General features: G+C 31.7%; 1 protein-coding gene across 1 annotated transcript in view; it reads left to right on the top strand.

Annotated features, from left to right (window-relative positions):
- Positions 1-21,925, top strand: part of LOC129233934 (uncharacterized) — a 29,813-nt gene extending 7,888 nt beyond the window's left edge. The window contains exons 7-11 of the mRNA XM_054867853.1: positions 1,571-1,729; positions 3,243-3,446; positions 5,160-5,270; positions 14,918-15,121; positions 19,768-21,925. Coding sequence (XP_054723828.1) covers positions 1,571-1,729; positions 3,243-3,446; positions 5,160-5,270; positions 14,918-15,121; positions 19,768-20,459 — 1,370 coding nt within the window. The 3' untranslated portion in view covers positions 20,460-21,925. The remainder of the gene's footprint in view (positions 1-1,570; positions 1,730-3,242; positions 3,447-5,159; positions 5,271-14,917; positions 15,122-19,767) is intronic.
- Positions 21,926-23,030: the final 1,105 nt, after the last annotated feature.

Genomic DNA, 23,030 nt, shown 5'->3' with positions numbered 1-23,030 from the left:
TTAGGTTTAAATGACTACCAGATTCTAGCTAATAACAGGAAGTAGGCCTGAGAAATTCCGGTTTCCTCTCTAGGTTTCCCTAAAAAGGATTTGTGCAGTACTGGAAGTGCTGAGTGACCATGATGTCCTGTTGAGCTTTATTGAAACCATTTTAGCCCTTTTATAACCGTAGGGTTACTCAGAAAATATTACTTGTATGTTTAAGAAATGTAATTTGTGCCTTCTTCTCAATCATTAAAATCAGTAAGATAATTTTGTTGAAAGCTATCCCATTTGGAAAAGCTTAAATAGTGATTTTTTCCTTGATTTGTATGAGGGAAATGAATGTGATCTAGTTCTGGGAGGAGTTTTCACCCCAAAATCTTTCTCGTGGCTCTGCCACTGCTTATGTCAAATAGTTTTGTAACTTAAACTCAATCATACTCATTCTACCACCTCCTTCAACATTTTAAAATTATAATGAAACTTCTATTTTGACTGATTTTACATTATAGATGCTAAAGTTTTATCCTCCTTGGTAAAACAGTGTAATTCAGTAATTAATTTATGTATTCCTGAACTATGAGGATTTATATTAATATTTACACTTACGACATCATACTTTTGCATAGTTAAATAATTCTCAGGGTTCATACACTCCTTCATTTAGGAAATTTTTTTGAAGGGCCCGTCAAACTCCTTCATTTTGGTTTTAACTCCTTCAAAACTCCTTTTTTAGTTCAAGACTACATAATCTTCCTCTATGACAGTAAGTTAATATACTTCGATAGATAACTAACTTTGTTACAAGGGCGATTGTGTAAGGGCCATTTTAATGTAGTAATTTCGTATATTCATTTTTTTTCATAAAGATGTAATTTACAAATTGATCATATAGTTATGTCATAAAAGTTGAAGGTGGAAATATCATTAAATGACTAAGACATTTTATAAGTGAAGTAAAGCATTCTTAAATGGTGCTTGGCGTGCTAGAGAGAAAAACAATAATTATAAAACTTGGTGCTCAAGTTTTATAATTATTGTTTTCCTCTCTAGCACACTCTCAGCAGCAAAAGTCAGGTTGTCTAATCATTATTTAAATATTTAAAAATATATAAGTAGATGTACTATGTTTGGGGTTTTTGTGTTAACAATTTCATGAAACTGTGACAAGGGGAAGATAAGGGAGACAAAAAGTGGGGAAGAGAAGGGAGTAAAAAAGTGACATCACACAGTTATTGTAACAATATGTTTTTAAAAAATACAACACAACAAGAGGAGGAGTTAGGTGAAGTGTGACACTTAGTGATAAAGGAAGAAGAGGGTCAAATATTTTGAAAAAAGAGAGCAGCATCATTTAATGAGAGCCCATTAGTATTACTTCAAAATCTCATTTTACTCTTTCAAAACTCCTCTAAAATGAGTTCATTTTATTTCTGAATTTGAGTACAAACCCTGATTCTGGATAAACTAATATTTGCAAACTTCATGAAGTAACACTTTGTATCAAGCTGTAATTGAAAGTATTTAATCCTAGTTTAATATATATATACATAATATTAAAAGTTATAACTAGTTTTTTTTCTTTCAGAATGTGGTGGTATTGAAAATAAACTTGGCGGCTTAATGGTGATCAAGCCTCAAGAAGAGGAAAATTTTGACTGCATATGGCACATAATTCCACCTCTATATTCATTTTCAAACACTGGCACTTTTTTATCACTGATAATTCGCTCTTTGAAAAATGTGGGTATGTTCAACTTCAGTAATGACATCAGTTAATGTATTTTGAATTATTAGCACTTTTTTTTTATCATTGGTAATCACTGATGGAGGGCTACATTGTACTTCTGTTATGGTGTTTGTATGGAGATTAATTTAGCATTCTAAATAGTTGGATCTATCTTAGAATGAAAACTCATCTTGAAATCTTAATATTCAAATGTTAACTTTTAGTTCAATTTTTGTAAATATTAGCTTTAAATATAAAAAAATAATAAGTTTGTTGCATAAAAATTTAAATTTTGTTAAATTGCCTTAACCTACCAACCTTCAAAGCTTTTACTTTTATTCTGCAGCACCAAGCAATTGTTGGTATAAATATTACTTCAAAGACCACCTTAAATTCTAATTGTATTTCAGCCAATGGCCTTGGTTACAAGCTATAGCTGGTATGAAAATGCATAGAAATCTTGAGATAAATATCAGTTACATCTCAAAAAATGCTCTTGGTACCAAATATTTGCCTTGAAAAGAAATTTTGTATTAATCTTCAAAATAGCAGTTTATTTCAATTTCGTTATTTGGAGTGATTCTCATGTTTGGAAAACAATTTTGGGTGTGTTCGTGGCACCAGTGCATCCCTGATATTAAATAATTGAATTACCATGACATTGGTTTCATGTGCTTCAGAATGAGCAATTTGTTATGAGATTAGTTTTTAATCTTACTCATACTTCAAAGCTCCCCCCCCCCCCCCTGAATAAATTTCGTAAATGAGCTCTGCATATCTTCATAAGTGAACTTTTTTATTTCCAAAATAAGGTTAGCATTATTATGGATTCAGTGGAAACTTGGCTTACGCAGGGAATGCATTCCACCACCCATTGCATAAGTGAAAATTTTTTATTTTGAAATTAAAATGCATATACAACTTTTTGACATGCATACAGAAATATTTTAGATGGTTATAAACGCCCCTCAAACCATTTTATACTGTTCCCTAAGTTTTTTATTTTCTTCATATACTAATAAACAAATACCGTATTAAAAGAACACAGTGTTGTTCACAGTACCATACAGTATTGTAAATGTACCAAATTAATAATCTGTTTGAAAACAAGACAAAAAGTACAGTACACAGTAATAGTAATAAAGTGCAGCAGTTTTACAACAATGCACTAATAATATTTATAACTACATAAAAAGTTAATATTATGGTTAATAAAACATTTACCATTGTTTGAAAGTTGAACTTCTGCTTTGCATGGAGATTTTCTCAGTGGATACTTATTTATACAATAAAGGAAATTATTTTTGGTCGCTGTAAGTTTTGCAGGAAAGTAGCCACTCTTCAATAGCCAATCACGAAACCATTAACTATCCCACACTTGTTTCCTGAAACATCTTGTGCATAATACAAATTTCATAAGTTAGATCACATTGTACTGTGAGTCTTTCCACTTTCCATCAATCAACGTGTTTATGTTCAAAAAAACAAAAAACATTTATAGTTTTAACTTAACACTTTTTCTCATTTCCAGATACTGAAACATTCTTGGAGTTTCGTGAAGGTTTCCATTCAAAGTCGATTCTAGCAAAGAAAATAAATTGCGATGAATTCGTCTGCAGTAATGGAACAAATGAGGAAATCATTACAGCTTCCAGTGGTCTTTTCATTAGGTTTAGAGGCTATCTAAAATTGTCATCTGTAATTGAAATGACATATAGTAGCTACCGTATTGGAAGTAAGTATTTTAATATTCATATTATTGTTATAGGTGCTGCCATTTTTTTCCTTTAGCAGAATTGTAAATTTTCGGAGTTTTAAAATTAAAATTGAAAAACTTGGAACAAATAATGAATTATTTTTAATGTTTTTAGCAAAAGCAGAAAATATATTAAAGTTTTAATTTATAGAACTTAATTAATGAAACTAAAATCTCAATTTAAAATCAGATTGCAGCATTATGGTTTTTACTTTTGAATTGTCATTCATGAAAAATAGTCAAATGCTTGAAGGGCTGAGGAAAATCCTCTTTTTAAGAGATAAATTAAAAACAAATTTAAGTGAAATTTCAACATGAACGGCATTATAATTCAGTTTCAAATGATGAATTATACATGCTGTGGGACAGCATCTTCAGAAATGTTTTTGAGATATTTGAAAAAGCAAGTTTTGGATGACAACACTAAATGACAAAAAAGCAAAACGAAAAATCTGCAGATATTGCCTTTTACTCTCACTACATGATACTAGGGTTTATTCTTATAGATTGAAATTAATTGATATTTTACTAATTATTTATAAAGTAGAAAGTCACCCGTCATGGTATGACGAGTGAAAATTGCTTCTCTTCTTCTACATTTTAACGAAGCAATTGTCTGTTTGGTAATACTTTGATAGTTGAAATTTTAACCCTAACTCCAGTGAATTAACCCTAAAATGCGTTCATTGTTGACCACTTCTTTATTCCCCTAAAATGACAGTCTTACCAGTAAAAGAGTTAAGCTACCAGATCGAGTTCAGCCTTGTTACGATAAAACCTTTCCCTGCATGTTTAATATTACCAAAACACATTATAAAATTATCATGCCGTGGCGCGAGTTTCATTGTTGAAACACGAGCGTTATGCGATCATCGGCTATTATATGAGGATTTGATCTAATGATGTGAAAAAAATGAAGTTTTTCAAAGAGTGTTTTAATTTCAATCTTAAAGATGGAAATATACTTGTTTACTGAATTTTACTCCATCTTGAAAACGTGTTATGTAGAAATAAGAATAAACCTTCTTATAAGGAGAGGAGCAGCACTGGACTTAAGTATTTTTTGCGTGTTAAGTGTAGTAAGAGAAACTTTGAGTACTGCTGTTCTATTTCGTAATCAGATATGTTTTTAGCACCCCTAACCAGCATATTTCATGCATTAAAAATCGGAAATATGCCTCAAAAAATTTTGCCAAGCATATTATCATGCTTTGTATTTTAAATAATAAAGGTAGCATCGTGGAACGTGCGGAAGAGAGCTTTTGGATTATTTTAAATGTTAAATTTGAATGTTTAATTTTCTCAAATACTAAGTGTCAAACATTTGAAATCTGAATAGTGCACTTCTCTTATTTACCTGCCATCTTTTATTTCATTCTTAAAAAGTTTTTTTTTTTTAATAGAATTGGTCGGTATTGTGGTTCTTACTGTTTATGTATTTTACTCCTCCAAAATATGTCATACCTCATAGAAAAAAACCATAGCTATATCTCTGTTTGTAATACAGTTATAATTTATTTTAAATGTAAAAAATCTTTTAACTAACATTTTTTTTTTAAATTCATTACTTAAAAAAAGCTATTTTTGCCCTAAAGCTAGAAATTTTGACGGAATAATTATTTAGTTGTTTTTAAACAGTTTTATTTAATGAACAAATGTCTGATTTATGTAGTTCCTTTTATTTGCTTTCAGATTGTACTGAAAGTGAAATTGCATGCAATGATGATCGATGTCTGGACTCAAAGTTAAAATGCGATGACATTGAGCACTGTCCTGATGGCAGCGATGAAAAATATTGTGCAGGTATGAATTTGTATCATTTGAATGCGGTGGTCAGAAAAGGCTTATTTCATGCGTTCCATGTGTCTATAATGAAAAATATTTGCTTTTTGCTGTAACTTAATATGCTCTTCCGTCTTTTGAGCTTTATAAACATTTTTGCAATGAAACAGTTTGAGTAGTTAGCATCAATTAAAAGCTCTTGCTAATGTAATTCTTGCAGCAATGAGAAACTTCGAAGAAAATTAAAGCAAATAGTAATGGGTCGCATTTACATATGATTTAATACCCAAACCTATAAATAAAATTTATTTTAAAATTCCAGTACAAAAAATCAACTAAACACCCAATTATAAAATAAACACTGATTTTAATTACTGTATGATACATAATTTTAATACCTAACTGATTATATACCATCTCTTATTTTTTAATCACATTTTGAAGGTGATGCCTCCTGTAAACTACTACCTAAAGTAACTAAGTTTGGTTTCAAAGACCAATTTCGTGTTTATTTTAATTAGTGTTGGGGACACAGTACCTTCAAGACATTCATTTTTAGTTTAAGTAAATTTTGTTTTTCTTTGAAACCATAACATGCACACTTACTTTGCAATCAATAACTTAATTTCAAATTTTTTAAGAATTCAAAAAATGTAGCAAAATTTCAATTTTTTTTAATGGCACATGGCGGGTACCATGTACAGGGGGGTCTTAGGGTTCAACCCCCCCCCCCCCACAAAAAGTTCCTTTTGACATTTAAATGTTTTTTTTTTTAATTTCCAAAAAATATTGTTCCAAAACTCATGTCTTTTATATGTATACTAGAGGACCCAACAGACATTGTTCTGTTCAAACTTTGTAAATTGAAAAGTTAAAAAAATTCAATATACTATCAAATGTTTGAACTGTTTCGTTGAAAAATTATGTAAGAAAATGTTTTAAGCTGCTTGGTACCAAAATGCGTATATTTATTACAACTTGATTTATCTAATGCCCATTGAGGTGTTGTTTTATTAACTATTTTTTTCTCCCGTACTTGATGACTTGTTCCTCCAGCTATACTCAAAGGATAAAAAGCGTCCGCAGATATTAAGTGTAAAAAACTAACTACCCATCTAGAACAAACAGGAAATCCCGCTGCAACATCCCCCGTATGAAAAAGAATAAAAACAATAGAAAGGAAATCGCTTAAAAACATGATAAAGAAAAAATACAACTAAAATGACTAAAAACTCTTTAAAACCGAAAAGCAATTCTTTGCAATTTGAAATATTTCGCCATATAAACAAAAAATACAATAAATTACATTAACTAGCTTTAAAATATAAACAAATGACCACGCAACTTTTGTTAATGGCCAAAGTCGCCAAGCCACCACTTTACTGTAATCCAGCCGATCAGTGAGCGAAGCCAACTCCGACCGATTAGCAGTCCGATCTTTTGAACGAAAACATCATGTATTGCCTAATTTGTTCTTTCCACCAAAGATAAAGATCTTCCACTGCACTGATCTTTTGCGTACAGAACTACCCTGTTGTAATTTATCTGGACGAAAATAAAATTTGTTTCGTCTTTAAGTTCCATCATCTTTTCCTTTAATAATGTACCTATTAGTTTGATAATCCTTAAAGTATTCTTCACAATGGTGACAAAACTCAAATGGATTTGAGCCGAGAAACAAATGTTGCTTGGTACGGTACTTTCTGATCATTTGGTTTGGAAAACGTAAAGCACCGATCCGGTCACATGGTTCAACTACGGCGCAAGAACACACGTTGTGCATGAACCTTCCAGTACTTTACTTTAAAATATATATTGGGACTAAAATCGATGCTTTCAAGAAATGAAGGCTTTCACTCTCTCTACGTTTTATCTATTCTCAATTGACTATCACAGTAGGAAATTTCATCATTTGGGAGATATAACCATCCAATGTTTAAATTGATTAAGAAAAACTTTTTCGATTCGATCCATCGGGCTCCAAAACCATGCTCGCCACAACATAATTACACAAAAAAAATTTGATTGAAATCGGTCCAGCCCTTTAAAAGCCTTATGGTGACAAACGTCTGTACAGAAGATCTTTATATATTAAGATTAATTGCGTAAAATGCTTTCATGATAGATAATACGACGGCTTGAACATTATACAAATAGCGCAAAGCTCCGGATGAAAGTTTTTAAACCCTCCCCGAAATTATTTTCTGGTTACGGCCCTGTTTAAAAATCCCTAAGGCTTTTTTGTTTTTGAACTTTTTAAAAAAACTTTTTGCTTAACGATCACAATCATCTCATAAAACCTGTGAATTCGTTTGCTTATAAATTCATTAGAAAACTTTCTATGGTTAATTATGTAAAAAATTGAATTTTTTTCAATAAAAATTGTTTATATAGGTATAACATGCTTCAAACATTTCGATTTTCAATAAAATGCTTATCCAATGCGCAGTTTTCTTAAATGTATTATCCTGACTGCAAAAAGTATGACTTTAAAGCTGTATTTTTAATAGAAAAAAAATCCTTAGGGATTTTAATGACATGAAATTGCAAAAAAAAAAAAAAAAAAAACGATCATCAAGAAAAAGTAATTTTAAGTTTTTTTTTTGCATAGGAACACATAGCGAACATGACCTAAAACCACTCATAACTTTTTAAATATTTAAACTAAAGCGATGAAACTTTTCCCTATATTTGAAATAATTTTTAGTTTTCAAATAAGCAGTAAAATGTTTTTTGATCGTTTGATCATTTTTGAGGTGCTGTAACCCTTTAACTTGGGATTCAATGGGTAGTAGTTAAAAATATTAGTCCTTGAAAATGTTTTTTAATAAATATTTGTAATAGAAGATGTCATAGCATACTCTTGAAAGTCATGTGTTGAGATGCAAGTTTTTCAATGTTGAATAATAATAGTAATAGTTTTTTTTAATGTATTTAAAAAACTTTTCTAAGAATAGATATTGATCGCAGCCTCTGTGGCTTAAATATGATAGACATCGGTAAACGATATTTATCCGCGTTCTCATTTCTAATGTAATGTAATATAAAATTAACTTTATTCAAATTAGATTAACTTCTCAACTCTTTCGGCACGTGTAAAGTTTCAGTTTTAGGTTGGCATCCTTTGATGCCCAATCATATGCAAATGAGGCAAGTATAAATAGTGAACGATTTCAATCGTTCTCTCTCTCTTCTTTGTGTTCGTCAGCCTCTTGTGAGTTAGGTCCGATAGGTGTTGGGGAGTTGCGAACTCCGCCTCCACTTATGGCCGGGTTTTATTCTTAAGAACTTATTTTTGTTAGTTATATTTATTTTAGTTACCATGGACCAATAAATTTTTGGTAAGATTTTAACAAGTTTCCAATGTTCATTTCTTCACATTAATATTTGATTCTGCACCTTCCACTGTGTGATATTATCTCTGCTTGTATAAGCATGTAACATTGTTGACTGACTTACGAAAATTAGCCCTTCGGCTTTTCGTTTAAACATCGTAAGTTATCATAAGGGTTATGGGCCCAGCCCTACCCAATTGTATCATAACAATTACGTGTTCAGTATCATGATGTATTAAGATGTTTTCGAATTGTCAGCAGAGTAGAGTATAAGACTTCGTGTTTTTGTGATGAAATGGAATGTTGTAACTGACTTGTCTTTTTGCTGAATCGGTAGATGACAAGTGTTTGGAAATCTTTTCAATTTGTTTTCCCCGCATCGGCGTTGAATGAAAATTGTGAAAATAGAAGCTTTTCTTTTACTTTTTGGAAATTTGTATCGAATCTTTAAGCCATGTGTAGTGTAAACTTTTTCTCAGATGTTTCGTTTGCATTTTATGGGGGGATATAGTTGGTTTGGTGTTAGGCAGAATAGTGGCTGCTAAATTCAGCGGAAGACCTGGACTTGTTCCAGGGGGGAAGCTGTAACAGTTGCACTATTTAGGTTTTTTTTTCGGGGATATTTTGAGATTTTGTTGGTTTTTTTTTTTGAAATTAGGTTTTTTTTATTTTTTGGCGTTTTTCGTGTTCTTATCAATCATGGCATCCCAGAGTGCTCCAATCGAAAAATTAAGGTCTGACAACTATGTGAGTTGGTCATCGGATATTAAATTTGTCCTAATGGAACGAGGTTTATGGAAGATTGTAAATGGCATTGAAAAGGAACCTTTTTCTAATGATGAAAAAAAGGCTACTGAGCAAGAGATTCGTAATTTTCAAAATCGACAGGATGTGGCTCTATCCATAATTTATTTAAATTTGGAGAAAAATTTCAAAAAGATAATCGAAAATCAGGTCAACGCGGCTGATGCCTGGAAGGCTTTGAAAGATCACTTCTTTCCGGACAATCGTTGTCAGCACATGACATTGTTTTCAGAGTTATCCCAATGTCGTATAAAAGAGGAAGAGTCGATAAATCTTTTCGCTGCCCGTACTCGGCAAATTTTCGAAAGAATTAAGGCTATAGACGCGAATTTCTCTGAAAATTATTTGATTTTTCAAATTTTGCGTCATTTGCCCTCAGAATTCGACAATATTTGTCAAGTTATTCTTAGAACTACTGCACAGGAATTCACATTTAATAAAGTAGTCAGCGAACTTATTGCCGAGGAATCGCGAATTCGACTAAAAGATGAGGACGATAAAATTATCGGCAGGGCTAACTTTGTAAAGAAACCGGGTAATTTTAACAAGAAAGGAGTAAAAGGGAAACTAATTTGTTTTAACTGTAATAAACCCGGCCATAAAAGTAACGTGTGTCAAAATAAAGTTGAAGAGGACCTCGAACAACGTAACAGAAAGTCAAGATCACCAATCCGGAATAAGAGGAAGACGAACAAGAAAACTGTGAGGTGCAGTTCCCCATCAGTGGAAAAGGAAACATGTGAGTACCAGAACTTTTTCATTTCCGAAGTACATCTAAATGAAGTATCAGAAGACCCAAATGAATTTATTTTTGACACTGGTTCCACCCATCATTTCGTCAACATTCGTAGTGCGTTTGAGGACTTTAAACCATTACGAAACAAAGAAATGGCTGTAGCCGTTAGAAATGAAACTTTCCCCATTTTGGGGATGGGAACTGTGAAATTAAAGTTTGATGATACTATCATTGTTTTAAAAGATGTAATGTACTCTCCTAATCTGCGTCAAAATTTGTTATCGGGTTCTAAATTCGATAAGGGGGGTGCTAAGTTTGAAGGGGGAAACGGCTCCGTGACGATATCTGGTCGAAATGGATTTATATTTAGAGCAATTTTAAGAAATGGCATTTATTTTGTAAAACCTCAAATTTTGTATAATAAATCGTATCAAGAAAGTATAAAACTAAATAAAAGTAATGATCATTTCGAAAATGAGAAAATTGAATGCTCTAATGTAGAAAAATTAGAATTGTGGCATAGAAGGCTGGCACATATTAACACCGATAGTATCAGAAAGAGCGGTGAATTTGAGTGTGTCAATGGCCTGCCTAAATTCAAAGATGTAAAAATAGATTGTGAAAATTGTAAAATTGGTAAATTTAAACGTGTTTCATTTAAACCAATAGGTAAAATACGGTCTAAATGTCCCCTTGAATTACTTCATGCTGATGTGTGGGGTCCATGTAATATTAAGGGAAATAAGGGGGAACGTTTTTATTTATCAATCATTGATGATTTTTCACGTAAATCTGCTTTGTATCCAATTAGTGAAAAGAGCAAAGTACCAGAAATTTTCATAAGGCACATAAAGCGTGCTGAAATATTTTTAAATCTTAAAGTAAAAGCTGTTAGAACTGACAACGAGGGAGAATTCGTAAATAAAGTTTTTGACAATTATTGTTTGGATAACGGTATAAAACATGAGTTAACCAATATTTTTAGTCCAGAGATGAACGGTTTGGCCGAAGTGTACAATCGCTCAGCCGTTAATGCTGCAACAGTATTATTGGAAGAAAGCGGGCTAAGTTGGCCGGATGCTATGCTTTATTTCAATTATACTTGGAATAGGATTTGTCACTCAGGACAAACGAAAACACCTTTTGAGTTATATGGTGGACGTAAGCCAAGTGCTAGGCACGTCAAACCTTTCGGTGTTTTGTGTTATCTTGGAACACCCCTTCAGCAAAGACATAAACTTGATGTTAAAGCTAAAAAAGGTATATTTTTGGGCTATGCATTTAACACTAAGGGTTTTCGTATCTGGATTCCCGAAAGCAGAAAAATTTTTGAAAGTATAAATGTAAATTTTAATGAAAATGTTTATTACAAAGAAGCTTTTAAAAATATATCAGAGAGTGACTCTAGTGGAGCTGTGCTGGGTCCCTGTCTCAAATGGTCAAATATTCAATCAGATTCTCAAAATTCAGAAAATGAATCGAATTCCGAATCGGATAACGGAAGTGAAAGCCCGAGTACGCCGTCTAAATTCTTATCTACTGATGAGAGTAAAAGCGAGACGAGCGGGGATGAATCAGATTCGAATTCTGACTTGAGTGAAAATGGGGAAAACCCACCACGCGCCCAGCTGCGTGAAACAGAATGGGTGAGGAAAGCAATCCCAAGGTCAGATAAATCTCGTACTAATATTTATTTTTATGAGAAACATTCTTCTAAACGATTGCGTTCTTTAAATGATGTTGAAAAATATTGTTCTAAAAATGCTATTTTGTTTAAGCCACATTTATTTGATTTTAATGGTAAAAATTTATATCAAGGTGAAATTTCTGATCAAACTGTTCATTTAAATTTATGTAACTTATGACTAGATGATGAAATTGTAATTCCTAAGAATTACAAACAGGTTCTTAAATCTAAGCAAAAGGACCAGTGGTTAGATTCAATGAGGGATGAATTAGAGGTTATGCATTCTAGAAAAGTGTGGGATTTAACACCTTTGCCTGCAAATGAAAAACCAATCGGATCGAGATGGGTTTTCAATGTTAAAAGAGATGAATCGGGGAAAATTGTTAGATATCGTGGGAGACTTGTTGCTCAGGGATATGCACAATCCCCTGAATCGTACGATCAGACTTTTAGTCCGACGATTCATTTTTCATTGGTTCGATTTTTCTTTTCCTTGAAAATATCAGAAGGTTGGTTCGATTTGCAGTGCGATGTGAAGAATGCTTATTTATATGCACCTCTAAAAGAATGCATCTTTATGAGACAACCACCGGGTTTTGCAATAGAAGGGAAAGAAAATCTAGTTTGTAAGCTTAATAAAGCAATTTACGGTCTGCACCAGAGTGGCCGTATGTGGTTTTTTGAGATAAACAGTGTTTTATTGAAATTTGGTTTTCAGAAATTTGAAGAATGTAATTGTGTTTATATTTATAATTCATGTGTCATTTTATTGTTGTATATTGACGATATTGTTTTGCTCGCACGGAAAGAAAAGAATTTAAATCATGTTTTAAATTTACTTAGGAAAAATTTTGACTTAAAAGTTCTCGGAAAAACGAAAAAACTGTTAGGTGTTGAATTTTAAAGAACTGAAAATGGTTTGAATTTGTTCCAAACGAAATATATCATTGAAGTTTTTGAAAAGTTCAAACATTTTAATTTTCCGGTTTCATCATTGCCGATTTGTAAAGGTACTGTTTTTTCAAAATCGAATTGTCCTAATACAGAAAATGAAAAATTTGAAATGTCAAAGATTCCTTATCGTAATTTGTTGGGTTGTCTTTCTTTCATTGCGAGCAGAACGAGACCGGACATTTGTTATGTGGTCAATATCTTCAGTCAATTTCAAAGCAACCCTGGTGTCATTCATTGGAACGGTCTTTTAAAACTTCTGGGTTATGTTTTTCAAACAAAAGATTTAAAACTTAAATTAAATTGTAATAGAACCCAATTAATAGCTTTTTCTGACGCCGATTATGCAGCTAATCGAGATGATCGAACTTCACTCGGGGGGGCAGTTAATTTTGTTGGATAATGCGCCGATTGAATGGCGAACCTTCAAGGAACGTTGTATTAGCCTTTCCACTATGGAAAGTGAGTTTGTGGCCCTTTGTGAAGTGTCTAAAGAGCTTATGTGGTTTGACCGTGTATTAAACGAATGTTTACGCTGGGGAATTGTTAGAAAAAGTAAAATTAAATCTGTAATGTACGTTGATAATCAATCGGCCATTGACTTTGTTAAATCTCCGATTGAAAATCACCGTACAAAACATATTGATGTAAAATTATTTTTTGTTCGTGATTTGATTCAACGGGACATTTTTACCGTAAAACATGTAGGCAGTAAATCCAATAGGGCTGATATTTTTACGAAGCCGCAGACCCGTTTTGAACTGAATCGTTTTTGTGAACAAATATTTTGTTAATTTTTAATGGTATTAAATTGTTTAGTATAATAAATATAATGGGATATTAAAGTATAAATATTTTTGTAACAACTGAAATTCTTTTTCAAATTTCTCGTTGGTTTAATCTTTGAGATGGATGAATTTGATTCAATGACAAGAGTTTATTTTTGGAAACTAAGCGTTTTAAATAATTTTGTCATTGTGAAAAAAAAAATTTTTTTTGTAAAATCATTGTGCCCATCTTTTTCAAAGATACTATTTCGAGTATTTTTGTCAATTACAGTTTGACAAAATAGTTTGCAGTGGAAATGTTAATCTTGGACTTACTATTTCCTTGGACTGTGGATCATCAATAGGCAAGAAGGACTTTTTTGAGAAAGGACTTCAATCAAATAAGCGGTGATGTATTGAGCTGCAGCTGCTGATGGATGATATATTATGATGGATATATATCCATATTTGTTTATTGTTGAATTGTTAAATTTTTGTAAAAGATTAAGCCTGGCCCTTTGTGGATTTTTTTGGGTTATTTTTGAATCTATTAAAATTGTATAAAAATTTAAAGTTTAATAACATTACTGAATGAGAAGGGGGGATATGATAGACATCGATAAACGATATTTATCCGCGTTCTCATTCCTAATGTAATGTAATATAAAATTAACTTTATTCAAATTAGATTAACTTCTCAACTCTTTCGGCACGTGTAAAGTTTCAGTTTTAGGTTGGCATCCTTTGATGCCCAATCATATGCAAATGAGGCAAGTATAAATAGTGAACGATTTCAATCGTTCTCTCTCTCTTCTTTTGTGTTCGTCAGCCTCTTGTGAGTTAGGTCCGATAGGTGTTGGGGAGTCGCGAACTCCGCCTCCACTTATGGCCGGGTTTTATTCTTAAGAACTTATTTTTGTTAGTTATATTTATTTTAGTTACCATGGACCAATAAATTTTTGGTAAGATTTTAACAAGTTTCCAATGTTCATTTCTTCACATTAATATTTGATTCTGCACCTTCCACTGTGTGATATTATCTCTGCTTGTATAAGCATGTAACATTGTTGACTGACTTACGAAAATTAGCCCTTCGGCTTTTCGTTTAAACATCGTAAGTTATCAAATATTAGTTCTTGAAATTAACTTTTTAAATAAACATTTGTAACAGAAATTGTCATACACTTGAAAGTCATGGGTTGAGATGTGAGTTTTTCAACGTTGAATAATAATAGTAATAGTTTTTTTTTAGTGTATTCAAAAAACTCTTTTCCAAGAATAGATACTGAATACAGTTTCTATGGCTTAATTATAAACAATGTCAAATCGCTCTGTATGTTTTGTTTTTCAAATATTGCATTTAAAAATTTGTTAAATTTTTATTACAGTTCCTGAGAAAATAGATACACCCAAGATAATTGGAAAAAAGCGTTCTCTAGCTGTTGCATCATTTATATTAATCCTTGTAGTTGGCGTTTTTGGTCTTGTTGTGCTTATCATCATTATTATTGCTATAGTACACAGATGGCGCAAAATGTTGCCTCCTGAAGACGAGCAACCAGCTCTTCCACAAGTTATGCAAGAAATGAGAGGTGATCTTTTTCTTCAGAATTTTTTGTTTTATGAAATTTTCAAGCTCCTCTGCCGCAGCAGTGAGCTAGAGAGATGATTTAAATGCAGAGTTTGTTTTTAAAATATGTAATTAAAAACTTATTTTTTTCTTTATTGTCTCGTCTTATAGTTAAACATTTCAAAAATATATTCTCAAAATTTCAAGTCGTTTCGAGCAAAATTCTGAAAGTTATCGAGTATTTAGTCTCCGTTCCTTCAAACTGTAGCTTCGACAGCTGCTGAAGAATGCAGCTGTTCTGACAGCTGCGGAAGCTCAGAATGTCAGTGCTGTTTGCTTGGGGTTAGTTAAACATAATATTAATTAATAATGAAAAAAGAAAAGGCGTAGGACATCAAAGCTGCTATAGGGAATGTCTTCTATGGAGCTGGAATTGATGCCTTTTAGCTTCTAAAACTTTAAACTCGTTTTTCTCAAACCCACTTTTTCAAAGTCTGCGTTCACTCCCATTTTAAAACCAACTGGCCGATCAATTTCAAATTTTGTACACGCATTCAGCATGTAAAAAAACCCTCCCCAACGTTGAGTTTCAGTTTTTTTTAAATGCATTTTTTACAAGCAAAATAGTGGAATTTTTCGTGAAAAATAGCATTTTTAACTTCAAATGGCCGCCAAAAGTTTTAAACTCGAACAAAAAAAGATCTGAGAATGTAGGGGGAAGGACTAAATAATACTTTGAATAAATTCAAATGGAATTTGATTTCAGATAAATGTCGGCTGAGATACAGTAAACACCGCAAATCATCTTTCTCCAAAGGTGCTCTGGGAAAAGCTCTGTCACCGGATTGTATGTTTATATTTTTTGATCAAAAATTTATGTAATATTCTTAAAACCATACATAATAATGCACTAAAGGTTTTAATAAATTTTATCAAAAGATTTTCTTTAAAAAAATTGCTGAACCCCCCCCCCCCCCCCAAAAAAAAATGAACCTCCACTACGAACCATTCAGAAACTTCTGCACTGTGAAATCTAATCATGCTAAAAGATGAGAAAGAGTGGAGAAAAGTTTATTAATCTACAGTATAGTTCAGAATATCTGAACTTTGTTAATTCAAAAAGCTGAAAAAAATATTTTGTTTCATTTTTTGAGTCAAAAAGAACTTGTAGATCACAGTAAAAGCATCGTTATAATAAATACTATGAAGTGCTTTTTGATAGTTATACAAAGTGTATGTGGTAATATAAAGTATAAATTACAAGACAATTCTTGAAGTTAAGCAATATACTAAACTAGTTATTGCAGAACTACATTGTTTTGATAAAGATTAGCTTTTATATTTTTAAGGGGAAATAAGAATACTATTCCAAACAATGACGCCAAATTCTGCCATCTAAAAATTACGTGAGCACTTCAGAAATATGTCTTCTTGGGTTGTAGCAGAATGGAACCTAATGCTTCATGGAATGCAGCTCTGGCATCTGAATGGACTCTCTGCTTCACCTTTACTCTCGCTTGAGACTTGACTGATTCATTCGAAACAATTTCAGATGCTTGCTGATCGATAAATAACTTTGGTTTGTTATTATGGCAGTGATCACTGATCATTGCCTTGTGCTACCACTTATCTAGTTTTCATTTGCTGCTTAAAACGATGTTTTATAAGAGCTGTCACACCTGTCGATCATAACTTCGGTCAATTTTTCCTCCTGATTTGAGTTCTCTTTGACAGTTAGATTTGGCCAGTTTTTGTTCCAAAATCTTTATACAATTGTTCACTTATAGGGTTCAATGCTTCTATTACAGTAAGCTTCTGAGCATCTGCAGCAAATAGCTTTGTGGTTTATCTGCAGTCTTTTTTTTTTTTTGCTTTGCTTTGATGATTTACTGAATGTAGAAAAATAAACCCATTTAAACTTGCAAATGCAAAATCTAATTTTAGACAGTCCTATTTCTGCTCTCACCCTTCGAAAGTCATCATAATCTCACTTGTTGGAACCCAATTTTTACATCTAAAATCTTTATGGAAGTATACAAGTGATCAAACCAGTTTTCAAAAATATTCCGTTCCCAATAGGTTCTTGACTGTATTTAATTTGATCTGTTCCTTTGATTTGCTACTTATGTGTGTTATCAGTTTGCAGTAATGAGTAATGTGCACCTCTTGTAAGTTGAGATTCCATTTGTTGAAATAAGGTTGAGGAAAAACGGCTTAAGAACTTGCGGATTTCGTTTGCAGTGTTATTGCCCATTTGGCAAACAATGTAATTCAGGTAAGAAGTAGCAAGCGGTACAGGATTTTCTCGTAAATGAAAGGGTTGCAATGGTGGCCCAGCTCTGCGCCTAACAATTCCTCTTCTTACTGATTGCTCTCTTTTGAAAGAAATGGACTTGCTCATGGCCATAGCTCAACTTCTCAGAGGTGGACAGTAGTTCTTTTTTAGCTTTTTACAGCTTTTAGCTAAAATTTAAGTGTTTTTGTGCAGAGTCGGATAAAAATATAAAGTATCTGCGCACACAACTCAAAAGTATCTGTAAGCTAACAATGATCTATCACGTTAAAAAAAAGGGGGGGGGGGTTGGCTCCAAAAAAAAAATTAATCAGAAGAAATAAAAACATTTTTTGAAATTTCATTGGCTAAAACAACGTTATAAAGCACAAAACTGCAAATAATTGCAGGTATATGTTTTGAGGTTACAAGAAACTAATTTTCATGCCAATTATGTGACGCAAAGACTTAAATTAAATTTTAAAACTGAGCTTCTTTTAGCAGATATCTTAGATCAGATTATCCAGACTAGGGACCTTTCTCTTCTTGAACTATCAAGTCAAGAAATCAATAGGATACTCAAATTTCTGAGAAAGGAAAAACTAGTAATTCGCTGCTTCTTGGAAATCCTCTGTTGTGGAACAAAAACAAGTACCTTCAGCGAATGTATCCACCTTACGTGCTTACATATATACTATCCATTTATAACTTTTACAAATTAATTAAATAATATCAGTTTAAAACAAATTGAAGTAAGAATTTGAACGATTATCGCTAGATGCACATGCCCGCAGCAAATACATCCACCGAACGTGGGGGTGTATATACTATCTGGTAATAATTTTTACAATCTAAATAAAGAATATCAATTTAAAACAAATTAGAAGTAAAGAGTATGAACTTTAACAATTATCGGACGATATGCAAACTCTGCACATCACGCAGGTCAGCGGATGTATCCGCACACGCCATTATTCGCTTATCTGTGGTTACCGTGCCTTTCTTTCCTACGAATATTAAGAAGTTTCCTTTACTCTGAAAGGACATCGTTAATGCTTATCTCAAGCTTTTCTATTAATAATAGTGTTTTGAGTTCCCCTTTAGGTATTCATCTTAGCAACCTCTTTATGTAATATTTGCATATCGTGACCACAGGACAACCGTAACACATCTAATCCCAGAACCAACAGTAAGATATCCTACTGTTGCTCTGGGGCGACGATGTAATTTGTTTTGTAAATAAAATTTATGAATAATTTTGCTTAAGCTAAATATTCAATTTAAAAAGAGTCTAGTCCCAATTAGTTTAGATTATTTAGACTCCATTGTACTAGTAAAATTACTTCCCATTGCTTGTTACATTGAGAAAAGAAATTGGCTCATGTACTTCAGGACCATTTTCAGACTGAAATATCCATGGCTAATCTTTCTAAAAGGTTGAAAGTTTTTGGGGTGTGTGTTATATGCAGCTTAATGTCTTTTTTTTTCTTTTGACATAAAGAGCATATCAGTTGACAATGAAAATTTTACAGACAACTTTAAGATAATTGTTAAGTTTTATTTGGTGCCTATAACTTGTTGTCAAGGAAAAACATAACATGCAAAATTAAAATAAATCAGTTTTATTTCATTGAATGCTGTTGGCATCAAAAATAAAACAATCTTGAAACTTAATTTAAAAGCAATCTTAAATATCACTTATCTTAGGCCATGCTGTTGATACTATGCAACAGTTAGCATGAAATAAATTTATAGGCAACCTTATCAGTGTTTCTCATTTTACAGAATGTTGTTAGCACAAATTTCTCGACTTGAAAAGAAATCTGAAAACAACCTTAAAATTTTGTATTCCAATAAACTTGTCAATTTCTAGAAATGATGAAATATGCACTATAAATGCATATGCTGTGGGAAGGTAAAGTGCAGTATTTGCAGAAATGAGTTTTTGAGATATTTGAAAAAACAAGTTTTGGATTCCAAACTCACACTAGGGCTATGTTTGAATTTGAAATTTTTTTGCATTTTATTTCCAGCTGAAACCAAATAAGCAAGATTGTACAATAAAGCTTAAATGCAATAGATGACAAAAATGAAAAATTTGTAGATACAGCTTTTTATTTTCCCACAGCAGTATGGTTCAGTATAACATATTTCAAGTGTTTTATTAATGGTTGAAAAGTTTTCATTTAGGCACTGAATTTTCTGTAAGTGAAAACCTCATATGAAACTAGAATTATTACAAAGACAGGTTTTGTTCCTTGATCTTGTACTTGTTTCATTTCATACTCATAGTTTGTACTAACTAAAAGTTTTTTTTTTTTTTTTTGCTAGTCAAAATTAATCAGTTTAAACCAATATGTTGCCAGCAGTGCAATTATGATTTTTGTTTGTTTCAGGTACACCTTCCGACTTTCCACCAAGAAGTCCATTATACCACGATTCTCCTCCTTCTTATGCCGACTTCATTGAATCGTCAGACAAGTATCCACCTCTGTTATACACTCAAACAGCAAAATCTTGGGTGCCTTACAATAGACCACAAATGCATACTACTAGCTTTTGTAGCCAACATTCTTTGAATTTAGTTGATGGAAGTCCTACATTTAATCAATTCTATGAAGCACCACAACCGCAGCCCAGTTGCTCTTTTCAAGATAGTCACATGACTTGCAGTATAAATCACTTATATGTGAACAATCAGCTGAAGAGGTCTAACTCGCTGGATTCTAAATTAAGTGAAATGTGTAAAAATGATTCATATCGCCTTTTTCTTTCTATCACTCATTCTGTTAGTCCGGGTTCTGTGCAGCAGAAAATACAGTATAATACTTTGCCTTCCAACTTTAAACCTACCTTCACTAAGATTATGTTGGATGATGAAATGACTAAAGGTTGGGATACGTCAGATACCAAATGTTTTGAATCAAATGCTGATCAAAATCATCATTTCTCTTGGTCCTATATATCACCTCCTCTTAAATCTGATGTACTAACAATACTAAAAACAAGATGCTCAAGTGATCCCTGTAGCAGAACAAATTTCCATTGTACTATTGGAAGAGGTGGTTTGAACCAATTCGAAGCATAAATGACAGTTCAAAAAATGCAGTAAATGTTTTTGTCTTCACATCAAAGTACTAAGGTTATCCCTCATTGTTATACATAACATATTTTTTACTGTTTTCTGAGAAATGTTATCCACTGTATCTTTAACAGCTAAAAAGTATGTTAACTTTTTTTTTTTGCCAGAAATTTTTATAAAATATTTTTTTCCATTCTAAACATATTGGATTCAGATTTAAATTAAATTCAAAAAATGGATGCAATTTTTCCGAAGCTTGATTATTAATTGGTAAGAAAATAAGCAAAAATAATTAATGTGCTCTTTTTGTATTTTAATGGGACATTAAAATTTGGATATGTTTTTTACTGCATTTTTAGGATAAATAATTTCTAATGTTGATTGTTATTTTTTTCTATTGATTTGTTATTTTTTCTATTGATTTATGTTTTTTCACTTGCTATTGAAATATTTCAAAATTAATGCCTGAAACGTGCATTTTTCAGAACTTGCTTGATTTGTTATGTGATTCAACGGAAATAAATGTTTACCGAAAAGTTTAAATTGTTGCTGCTTTTTATAATACAGCCTTATTTTTTTATAACCATTATGCTATGAAAATATTTTTGAACTTTATGCATAAATTGCATCTTTATTGTTCATACAGGACATATTACAGCTTTTATATTATGTAACATTATTCAATTTCATTGTTGATTTTAAAAGTCTACCGTTTCACCTACTTGTAAAAATTTTTAACTATTTTCGTTCTATAATTTAAAAATTTATATTAATTTAAACTCATTTATGATAAAACATAGTTACTAACATGTGCTTAGTTTTGTGTTACATTTTAAAGTAATTTTGAAAGATATTTTGACAAATAGTTCAATACTTGTCAGCTAAATTTAAATCTAATCTTTATTTAATAAGACGTGACCATACTAAACTATCATTTAAAAAAAGACGTTATATTGTGTAATATTGATTCTAAAATCTTTCGAAAGAATAAGAACGGATGGAAATGTTTCAAACATTTGAGGAATCAGCAACTTTATGGGATAGCGTTTTTTCTTTTTTTTTATCGTTCATTTAATACAAACCATCATCAGAATAAAATATATCATAAAAATTTAAATAAACTTGAAAAAAATATGTGTTGCGTTGGATCTAAAAATTATGCTGCAAAATTCCATTTTTGCCGATTATTTAACATTTCTAGAAGAAATTTAAATTTTAAGCACAGAAATATTTGAGTTTACACTTCAAATTGTCACATTTAGGTATTGTGTTGAAGACTTAAATTGGATAAAACAAGTTGCTGGTTCCTACTTTGTATGTTTTATTAATAAGTGTTTTCTTTCTAATTTAATTGTAACTAATCCTTTGTGTGTTTCGATATAAGGAATGATTTGTGATTGTGTTATATTTCAAGCTAATATAAAAAATATATGTTGCTTTTAGAAATTGGGACTCTTTAAAGGAAAAAATTGATTTTATATGTGTAAGGACTTTACTTATATGACTTGTTAGGCTTCATATTTTATGTTAATAAAGATTTGGCATCATTGTTTTATTTAAATATAAGTATCTTCAGTACCACTACTTTTCATTACTGTTGTATTTAAGGTTATGAATCCTCATATATATAATAGCAAATGATCGAGTAACACTGGCGTTGCCAACAATGAACAGGGTTCATATTGAATTCGGATGAAAAATTCCATGACTTTTCCAAGACTTTTTCATGACCTCATTAAATGAAGAGAATGGTACTACTTAATGTCAAACCTGCCAATTTGTGTAAGTGGGCATTTGCAAAACTTTTACATGAATGCCACTACCTCATCAAAGCACTTACTTGACTAAAAGAATATCAGTGCACACTGCAGAAACTAATAAACTATAATTTGTCTTTATCATATAAACTTAAGTACGTAAAAATATAGTGAATGCAATATACTGATGTTCAAATGCCTAGTAATTATTTAATAAATAGGGCAAAATATTAATGAATGGGACAAAAGTTGAATGAGTTATTACTAAGTTTCCGATCACAAATTTACTTAAAAAAAAAATAGTGCCATTTGGTGTCAAGTCTTCTAATCATCCATGTAACTTGACAGTATTTTCATTCATTGAAGTAAAGTCATGTTAGTCAGTAAATTCATTTTTCTGAACCAGCAATATCACAGCTGGCCACATGGATCAATTTTGGAAGCTGCACGCCGGGCACTACTGTTTGACTATTAGAATTTCCCTATTTCTATATTCTATCGCCTGACTAAAGTCTTCATTTTCTAAAGCTTTCACGAATTAAGAAACTCTGACAATTACAAGTGGTTGAAATAAACTCGGATGCAATTAAATTACACTTTTTTAGTGGGCGTGGTAAAATCAAGAACATGCTAAGCCCACTACTACAGAATGTAACATAAAAGAAGTTCTAAAAATAATGGTGATTTCAAAATTAGGGATGTCCCAGCAGTAAAATCACATAACAAAAAAAGGCGGGCAAATGTTATAGAAGGGGATGCAATAGGATTTCTAAACTCAGATTTGTTTTTGAGATCATTCACTTTTCGAGTATTAGCTTTT

Source organism: Uloborus diversus, unplaced genomic scaffold (assembly GCF_026930045.1).
Source record: "Uloborus diversus isolate 005 unplaced genomic scaffold, Udiv.v.3.1 scaffold_816, whole genome shotgun sequence".
NCBI lineage: Eukaryota > Metazoa > Arthropoda > Arachnida > Araneae > Uloboridae > Uloborus > Uloborus diversus.
This window is presented reverse-complemented; position numbering and strand designations above follow the sequence as displayed.